This window comes from Macadamia integrifolia, chromosome 3 (genome assembly GCF_013358625.1).
Source record: "Macadamia integrifolia cultivar HAES 741 chromosome 3, SCU_Mint_v3, whole genome shotgun sequence".
NCBI lineage: Eukaryota > Viridiplantae > Streptophyta > Magnoliopsida > Proteales > Proteaceae > Macadamia > Macadamia integrifolia.
In genome coordinates this window covers 6,627,143-6,637,615 of record NC_056559.1, presented here as the reverse complement: position 1 = coordinate 6,637,615, position 10,473 = coordinate 6,627,143, and the positions used below count along the sequence as shown (strand labels likewise).

Below are 10,473 nucleotides of genomic sequence, written 5' to 3'. Positions count from 1 at the left end.
AAAAATATTATAATCATTATCTAACATAGTTTTGTCCCCAACTTTAAATCATAAAAAATTTAATTACTGAATTTAATTTACTTTCCAAACAAATTTCTTTGATTTGAAAAATATGTTTTCCAAATGTAGTTAAGAGTTTTATGTGAATCATACAATAATAATTATAAATTTTCATTTTTCCTTAAAAGTGATTTCACTTCCCTTACTTGCTTACTGGGGACCGAACTGGAGGAAGACTCATGGTCTCGTCCACTCTTCTATTGCCACATGCACTCCACTCTTCTTCCTTTTTGGTAACAACACATGGACTCCACCCACTCTAGATAGCTGTGCTATTAAAAGAGGGTTTAAGTGGAATCCACATAGTAATGGGATAGACGTACAAGAATATTCTCATACAAGAACGTGATCATCTAATCTCACCAAATGGGGCCACAATAATGACAAAAGTAAGGAAAAAGTTTTGCTAACGCCAGTTCTTGATAGAGAAGAAAATTAAGAATCTAATATCAAAATTGTGTTGGGGCATTTCTGCCGGGAAATACAAATTATTTTTGAGAGAGCTAATTGACCGAACCATGGTAACCCCAGAGCTCAAGCAGGCGACCTTGTCCATTAAAAAAACGAAGGGAACACTATAACCTCAATCAAGGACAATGACCAACAAAAAGAAATAAAAATAGTAATAAATTTGCACCTTTTTATATGATTAAATAGAAATAAGCATATACATCTCCATGCATAAAAGAACTTGGCAGAGCCCCTACGTGGTACGATGGTTTGGCCTAATTTTAACCTATAAATTTTAGAGTTGTGTTCCATTTGCTACATGTACCATAAGTTGATGATGACTAAATGTGTCCTCTCACCCCTCCAAAAAAAAATTTAATAATAATAAAATGGGCTTTATTGAGGCACTGGACTTGCATCGATGGGCTGAAACAACCTTTTCTTTTTCAGCCCAAATAAGCTTAACCCATTGTTCCCTGGTTAAAATCGTCCTGGCCTAATAAATGTATCTTTATTTAGGCTCTACTTGGTTGCAAAGGAAATCAGGAAAATAGAAATCAAATCAAATCATTATAAAATCAGAAAGTTTTATCATCATCATCTCACATAATTTTGTCACCAAGTCTAAATCATACCAACTTTGATCATTAAATTTCACTTTACTATCTAATCAAATCTCTTTTCTTTGAAAAATAAAAATAAAATTTGCATTTAAAATATATATTTACCAAATATAGTAAGGATTTAAATGACTTATACAATAATGATGATTAAACTTTCTTTTCTTCTTAAAAAAATTATTTCACTTCCTTTCATTTGGAACCAAACGTAGCCTTTGAAAAAATGCGAAAGGTTTTGCCATGGCTAGGTCTATAGCCTTGATAGGGAAAAGGATTAAGAATTTAATATCAAATGTGTGTCGAGGCAATTTGGTCAGGAAATAAAAATTAATTGTTTTAGATATGATTGACCACTCCCAACACACCCCCAAATGTGTAGTAATATTTACTAAAGACACGTGAATATTGTGAAAACCTACTCTAATAACATGTAAAGTTCTCATCCCAAAAATTTGAATTCATTAGTGGAAGGACTCCCAAATATATATATAAAGAAGGTTGTAAGCTAATTAGCAGTCTATGTTGAACTAGACTCCCGACAAAAGGAAAGTAGAAACCTCAATCAATGACGATGACCAGCCAGAAGATATATCCATGAATATGGAAGACCCTTTTTATATGTTCAAATAGAAATAAACATATACATCTCTAAGCGCTTTTTTTTTTTTTTAACCACGGTGTCCGGGCCAACTTATGCGTACTTGCGTCTATTTACATAATCCCCAATTCACCCTAACCATTTGGACAACCCACGGATGAGTACATCTCTAAGCATAAAGAACTTGCCTTGTATTATTAATTTACACTCCAATAATACAAATTATAAGATTACACAGATGAAGAAGAAGAAGAAAAAGAATGGTGCAACACACAAACGTACATATCTATCTCTCTCTCTCTCTCTCTCTCTCTCTCTCTCTCTAACTAAGTCTAAGCGTAGTTGCATATCCCTAACACACAAGAGCTCCCTTTCTTGCATGTATTACTGCATTGCCCACAGTGCTTCTTATTGGAGGAAGGGTTGACACATTTACCTCCACAACATATCTCATTGTACTTGCACTTCTTCCCACACATCCCATAATTGAGTCTGTCTGTGGACACATTAACACATTTCTTGTTGCAGCAATCATGTCCTGGGCTCCCCTTTAACCTACATATTCTAGGGTATTTGTTGCAAGTCATTTGCTGCCTTCGGTTGCTGCTGTTTTGTCTCAGGAACCGACCCATTCCCCGCAGAGAAGATGAAGAACCACCATCATCTTCTACTTCTTATTCTTCTTCCCTTGGTATTGCTGCTGTGATGCCTATGATTAAAGCCATGGCTACTGCTAGAACAAAGAACACCTTAATCAACTTCATGGTTGGTGATCAGTGAGGAGTATAAGGAATTAGAAATTAGAATGAGGGAAGAGGGAGACAAGAGGGTACAGATGAAATGAAAGGTTAGCCTGGAGAATGAGTTAATTTGATGGGTTTATATAGAGAGAAGTTGGTAGGAGAGAGTTGACATGAAGGATTGAAGAGGAGGAGGTGGGCAAACTGTCTACGTTTTGCTATTTTAGTGGGTTGGTCTAATTCAACGGCTACGTATAAAGTATAAAACCAGAACTTCATTCAAGAACAGAATGAAACTTAACTTTTTACCAAGAACATCTACAGCTAGCAAGGTTAGGCAACATTTCACTAACATCAATAAATTCTTTTAGGCTATGTTTGGTAGCCAAGAAGAACAGAAAAGAAATAAGAATCTAGAAAAGAAATAAGAAGAAATGGTGGGAAAATAAAAAGAGTATGTATGTTTGGTTACCAAGGGAAGAAAAGAAAAGAAAAGAAATAAATTCAAAAAATTTTGAATTTTAAGAGAGAGATAGACACATAGCAAATCATTGTGTAATCATTCATTTTTTGTCTTATTATCTTTTCATATTTTCTCATGTTTTCTTGTGTTTTTGGCAAGAAAATTTTTTGAGAAGCAAAAGAAAATTTCACAATTCCCAAGAAGAATTTTGAGTTTGAAAAGGGGAATATTCTCTTAGGTGAAGACATACTAAGTGCAATGAAAAATTCTTAACCCAAGGAAAAAAGTACAAAAATTGTACCTTTTTTCTTTTCTTTTCTTTTCTTTTCTTCTCCTGGCTACCAAACACAGCCTTAGGCTATCTTTGGTAGCCAAGAGAAGAAAAGTAAAGAAAAGAAAAAAGAAAAAAAAAAAGAAAAGAAAAGAAAAGAGAAGAAAAGAAATGAAATGGTGAGAAAATAAAAAGAGGATGTATGTTTCGTAACCAAGAGAAGAAAAGAAAAGAAAAGAAAAAAATTCAAAGAATTTTGAATTTTATGAGAGAGATAGACACATAGGAAATCATTGAGTAATCATTCATTCTTTGTCTTATTATGTTTTCATATTTTCTCATGTTTTTTTGTGTTTTTTACAAGAGATTTTTTTGGGGAGCAGAAGATAACTTCATAATTCCCAAGAGGAATTTTGAATTTAAAAAGCTGAATCTTCTCCTGGGTGAAGACATACCAGTGCAAAGAGAAATTCTTAACCCAAGAAAAAGGTACTTTTTGTATTACATTAGATATTCATGTGGAACAGTGGATGTAGACTAGTCCTAATATGGGGTTGGAGGTCCAAAGGTCCAAGCACAGTCTGGTTCGATGAGATCGGTCCAACTGAATTCAGGTTTTAGGACCTAGTTTTTATTCACCCAAGGGAAAGGACGAGTCCCCTCACCATTGCCATTGGTTCTATCTAATTGAACAAGGGAAGGGTGCTTTTTTTTTTTACCCTATACAGTAGGGGTTTATGATGACACAAAAATCCAACCACAAGATCAAATCACTAGCAGTGAGGGGATTCTTCCTTTTTCAACTGTGAAAGAAATTTTTGTCTATGATTTTAAATATAATACTTTTAATGGAGACGATGATCAACTATATAGCCCGAGGAAGAGAATGTCAATGTGAGTCCACATGGTTAAAACGTGGGAGGACATATAAAAACATTCTTACACACTTGACGTAAGGATCTTTTTTTCCTTTGAAATATATTAGAAAAAGTTATGGATAGTCAAAAGATTAATAAAAATGTTTTCATCCCTTAAACAAGTATAAAAGGTAAGTTAGATAGAGCTAAATAAGGTCAACACACGTAAAGAATATCTAATTCTTAAATCTATGAAACCCTACTAAACTAACAACATCATTCTATCTCCATAAAAAAGTTGCTAGGGATTAGACTATTGTTAATAATTTGTTACAAAACCGGACTGCAGCGGCCTGGACCATTGGTTTGACACAGTCCAACCATGAACCGTCCAGCCAGTCAATTGGTCTATCAGACTATCAATGGGGCCTCCAAATTCAGGTGGGCCCCATCAGCATGAATGTGGATCCCACACTGAAAATGAGTCAGATAAGGGTTAATTTGGTTAGTCAACTAAGAAACACCAAGTCATCAATAACAATTCGGGCTAACTTGAATATCATCTGGTCATTTTTTAAAGCTGGGTGAGTCTTCATGATTCTTGAACATGTTACATGCTTTTTTTAAAAGTCCTAGGGGGAACAGAAGTTGCTTCATCACTTTCTGGAAGCTCAACAAGGAAACTACTTATCACTCTCTTCTGTGCGAAGTGAGAAGGTTTCATGCTTTTTTTCATCAGGTTGAATTGGTTTTGGTATTAGTATTGGTCTGGTTTCTTATCATTTATCATAATTGGTTTATAATCGGTCTATCATTATGTTCAGTTTGATCCAATTTTAATTTTACATCTAACACAAGGAGATCAATGGAAATATATATATTTTCTTTTGAAACGGGGTGTTCAGTTTTTTTATCATATTTTATCTTTTTTTTCTATGGACCCAATTTTGTTTCTATTTTTACCGGTTCAATAAAACCCCCAACGTAAAACCAAACCAATAAGATTCTGGGATTGAACCTTAACATTTTTTTTTTTTCTTTTCTAAAGGGTCTTTTGTGTTAAGAAAAAAGAACATGCAATTAAAACTAGATTAGGCCAAATACTCCAACAAGAAGGATGAATTCTTAATCTAAAAATTCCCCATCTTTGGCATTGTCATCAGTGGAAAAGAAAAACAAACATCCTAAAAGATAAAGAAACATAAAATGAACTTCATTTGAACCAAAATCTTAACCTACCTTGAGTACCCACGAGGAAATTAGTGTAAGTTTCAAACTTTGCCACTAATTTTGTCAAATAATCGGCAAAAACAGAATTAATTTCACAATTATGGTGAAGAACCTTCCATTTAATGGATGCAAAGAAAAATTGTAGAGCAATCCACTTTTGCCATACAAATCACGGCACCACCTACGGCAGGGTCTTAACATCCTTACATAATTACACTTTGATACTGTTTCCTTTATGTCCAACACGTGCTTGGATTGTTGAGAGCCTGAGTGACATATATATGATGTAATGTTTGATGAGAAAATTGCTACTGTGCGGTGGACATCGACCAATCAATCACAAGTGCCATCTGTACGTTAATTTTTGATAACAGCGTTTAGGGTGTCAATCCGTCGTGCCTGGCCGGGTCGCGTGAGCTCATATATTTGAATAGTGACTTATCTATTTAAGGAATGAGTTGATCTTGGTTGATTTCGGGTTAGATTCAAATGGGTTCTGATCTTTCATTGGGCTTTTTTTAATCGATCTAATCGAGTTATAATCGAGCTTTAAATGGGGTAATGTATCAATAAAGTCTTAAACAGGTCTTAAACGGTCTTTACTTTTCTTAGATTTAAGATACTTTAATTTTTTTTATTAATCATCAATAATTTTGAAGAGATATTATAATTAATTACTGTCAATAGGTCTATACATCCTCCAATTTCTACTTTCTACCCAAACATGTCCGCTTGTCGTTTCGTAATTTAAACCTTCCTGATCACTTAATAAATGTACTCTTATACAGCTTTATTTGGTTGTCAAAAAAAAGAGAATGATCAAAACATTATGAAAGTAGAAAATGTTATAATTATTATCTCACATAATTGTGTCACCAACTTTAAATCATTCAAAATTAATTTACTTACGAAATAAATATCTTCGATTTGAAATAATTATTAAACTTTCTTTTCTCTATAATAGTGATTTCACTTTCCTTCGCTTGCAACCAAATGGGAGGAAGAATCATGTTCTCGTCTGCCTCTCCCATTGTCACATGGACTCCACTGTTCTTACTTTTTGGAAATGCCATATAGACCACTCACTCTAAAGACTTGTACTAGTAAAAGAAAGTTTAAGTGGAATCCATGAGGCAATCGGATAGGCGTACAAGAATGTTTTTGTACAAGAACGTGATAATCCAACCTCACCAGATGGAGCCACACTAATGAAAAAAGTAAGGAAAAGGTTTTGCTAAGGCTAGTTCTTGATAGAGAAGAAAATTAAGAATCTAATATCAAATTTGTCTTGGACAATGACCAACAAAAACGAACGGAACACTATAACCTCAATCAAGGACAATGACCAACAAAAAGAAATAAAAATAGTGATAAATTTGGACCTTTTTATATGATTAAATAGAAATAAGCGTATACATCTCCATGCATAAAAGAACTTGGCAGAGCCCCTACGTGGTAGATTGCTTGCCTTTATTGTTATGTTACACTCGTAAAATACAAATTATAAGGCTCTATAGATGAAGAAGAATAAGAAGAATGATGGTGAAATACACACACATACACAAACATACATAGCTCTCTCTCTCTAAGCGTAGTTGCATATACCCAGTTCACAGGAGTACCCTTTCTTGCACTTGATGTTGCATTGCCCACAATGTTTATTGTTGGAGGAAGGGTTGATACATTTACCTCCACAACATATCTCATTGTACTTGCACTTCTTCCCACAAAATCCACAATTGAGTCGGTCTGTTTTCACATTGACACATTTCTTGCTGCAGCAATCAGGTCCTGGGCTACCCCTAGCTCTACATATCCTAGGGTATTTGTTACAAGTCATTTGCTGCCTAGGGTTGCTGCTGTAATTTTGTTTCAGGAACCTACCCATTCCCCTCAGAGAAGATGAAGAAGATGATGGTTGTTCACCATTATCTTCTACTTCTACTTCTTCTTCTTCTTCCTTGGCATTGCTGCTGTGATGCCTATGATTAAGGCCATGGCTATTGCAAGAACAAAGAACAACTTAACCAACTTCATGGTTGGTAAGGGGTGTGGAAGGAATTAGAAATTAGAATGAGGGAAGAGGGAAGAGGGAAGAGGGAGACAAGAGGGTATAGATGAAATGAATGGTGAGTCTGAAGAGTGAGTTTGATGGGTTTATATAGAGAAGTTGACGAGAGAGAGTTGACATGAAGGGCTAAAGAGGAGGAGGTGGGCATACCGTTTACGTTTTGCATTTTTTTTTAGTGGGTTGGTCTATTTCAACGGCTACGTACGAAACTATGAGACCAGAACGTCATTCAAATACCAAATGAGACTTAGCTTCTTACTAAGAACAGCAACAGCTAGCAAGGTTAGGCAACATTTCATTAACATCATTAAATTCTTTTATAGAAATGGACTAGGATAGACTATTGTAGCCTGGCGGTTGGAAATCCTACCTAAGATATTTGTGTGAAACAGTGGATGGTAGACTAGCCCTAATATGGAGTTGGAGTTCCAAATGTCCAAGCACAGTCTGGTCTGATGAGATTGGTCCAACCGAATTCAGGTTTTAGGACCCAGTTTTTATTCACCCAGGTGAAGGATGAATCCCTTCACTATTGCCATCGCTTATACCTAATTGGACAAGGGTGGGGTGCCTTTTTTTTACCTGCAGAATGGGGGTTTATGATGACATAGAAATTCAATTACATGATCAAATCACCAGTGATGAGAGGATTCTTCCTTTCTCAATTGTGAAAGAAAATTTTGTCTAAGATTTTAAATTTAATACTTTGAATGGAGACGGGAGATCAACTACATAGTCAGTGGAGAGAGAGAATGCCAGTGTGAGTTTACATGGTCAGAATGCGAGAGGACATAAGAATGCATCCCTACATGCTTGACATGGGGATCTTTCTTACTCTGAAATATATTAGAAAAAGTTGTGGATGGTCAAAAGATTAATGGAAATGTTTTATCCCTTAAACAAATATAAAAGATAAGTTAAATTGAGCTAAATAAGGTCAAAACACGTAAAGTGTATCTAATTCTTTAATCTATGAAACCCTACTAAACTAACAACATCATTCTATCTCCATAAAAAGTTACTAGGAATTAGACAATTGTTAATAATTTGTTATAAAACCGGATTGGCCTGGACCATTGGTTTGACACAATCCAACCATGAACCATCTAGCTAGTCAATTGGTCCATCAAACTATCAAAGGGCCCTCCAAATTCAAGTGGGCCCCATCAGCATGAACGTGGAACCCACATTCAAGATAAGTCAGATAGGGATTAATTTGGTTAATCAACTGAGAAACACCGAGTCAATAAAAAGTCAGGCTAACTCGAACATGGTCTGATCATTTCTTAAACCTGAGTGAGTCTTGATGACTCCTGAATAGGTTTCATGCTTTTTTTTTTTCTTTTCTTTTTTTCTTTTTTACAAGTCCTGGTGAACTTATCACAAGTCAATTTACTTCGACCGGTTGGGATTTCCTTGAAAAGGAAACGGCTTACCACTCCCCTAGAAGTTGCTTCATCGATCACTTTCTGGGAGCTCAAAAGAGTCAGGATCACCGTTTAACCTCCAGCTTAGGCACTTCCTTATTTGTCAATGCTGCAGCTTTATTCACAACAAGAACCATGGCTAGTCAAAGTAGGAACAAGGGCTTGATCATGGACTCCATGTTAGTAAGGAGTAGAGGTTGGGTGATGGGATTTTATAGGGAATTGGGTTGGAGAGTTGAACCCTAGAAAAATGAAGATATCCGTCTTGCTTTTATATTTGGCAGTTGGGTTGAATCCGTTTCAGTCTAGAAATGAGGTAGATCAAAACCAATTCATTAAGGAATATTGGTTAATGATCGATTTCTATTTCGATCCAGTTTGATTTTGAAATCATAATGAAATCTTACGAAAGATTTGATGAAAACCTTTAAATTTGTGACTAAATCATGACTTATTATTGTAAGAGAAAGATAACTAGTATTAAAACCAATGGATAACTAAGAAGATAACTAATATTGAAATCACAAAACGAACCCTATTATCCTATCATTCATTTAACTATCTAACTAATTTTTTATAATGAAAAAGGAGATCAATGGAAGCATTGTTACGATTTATAATTCAATTTTCCTATTCATAACCTCATATTCATTGATTTGTAACAATTCCTTCTTTTTTTTTCCCAACGACGGGTATCCAGGCCTTCGGCCTGACTAGTCACGCGGACCCATACTGACCTCACAACCGCATGGACCGGGTCATTCCGGGGTTGAATGAGAACCATTCAACCTTCACTGAATTGCAACAATTCCCATTACAAAAACAAATATTCTCACTAATATTGTAAGAAATCAACAATCAATTCACAATGAAAAAATGACGAAGATGGCCTTGATGATTTTTTATTTTCTCAAGAGGCAGATGCCAAAACAAGGTATTTAAAGGCAATGGAGAACTATGAAAAATGTGGGATGAAAAATCGAGGATTCGATGGAAGAAGCTTGGGGACAGATGTACAAATTTCTTCCACCTCTCAGCGAAGATGCAAAGAATTAAAAACACTATTAGATGCTTAAAGACAGATGATGGCGCTATCATATCGGAGCGATCAGATCTGGAACACTATATGGTGGACTTTTTCACTAATTTTCACAAAGCAGCGCTTGTGTCTGGGCATCCCTCGATCCTTGACTGCATCCCCTGCGAATTACTACAGCAAGATAGAGCCATTTTGGACAGAATGCCTTCAGATTTGGAGATCAAAGAGGTGGTCTGGAGCTTTGATCCTGCTAGCTCTCCCGGTCCAGATGGGTTCCCTGGTGAGTTCTTCAAGCACTGCTGGGATATTATAGCATCTGATGTTTGCAATGCTATTCGTTGCTTCTTTATTTTTGGAATCATGCCTCAGGGGATCAACAATAATTTTCTCTTACTTATTCCAAAAACTGAAGGGTCTGACTCTTTGGATAAATTCCGCCCCTTGTGTATAGGAAATTTTATTTGCAAAATAATTTCTAAAACTCTTGCCATGAGACTAGCAAGCTTCTTTCCGAGAATTATTTCGCGCGAGCAAGGGGCATTCCAAAGGGGGAAAATTATTCATACAAATATCTACTTGGCTTCGGAGCTAGCTAATATGATTCGACTGCGACGAGAGGAGGAGGGATGGGTGTTAAAATCGACATC

At 35.6% G+C, this 10,473-nt stretch overlaps 1 protein-coding gene across 1 annotated transcript in view; it reads left to right on the top strand.

Moving 5' to 3' along the window:
- LOC122073754 (protein DMR6-LIKE OXYGENASE 1-like) overlaps nucleotides 1–2,508 on the top strand; it is a 15,753-nt gene extending 13,245 nt beyond the window's left edge. The window contains exons 4-5 of the mRNA XM_042638379.1: nucleotides 2,131–2,263; nucleotides 2,349–2,508. Of these exons, the coding sequence (XP_042494313.1) occupies nucleotides 2,131–2,263; nucleotides 2,349–2,508 (293 nt within the window). The remainder of the gene's footprint in view (nucleotides 1–2,130; nucleotides 2,264–2,348) is intronic.
- The last annotated feature ends 7,965 nt before the right edge of the window (nucleotides 2,509–10,473 follow it).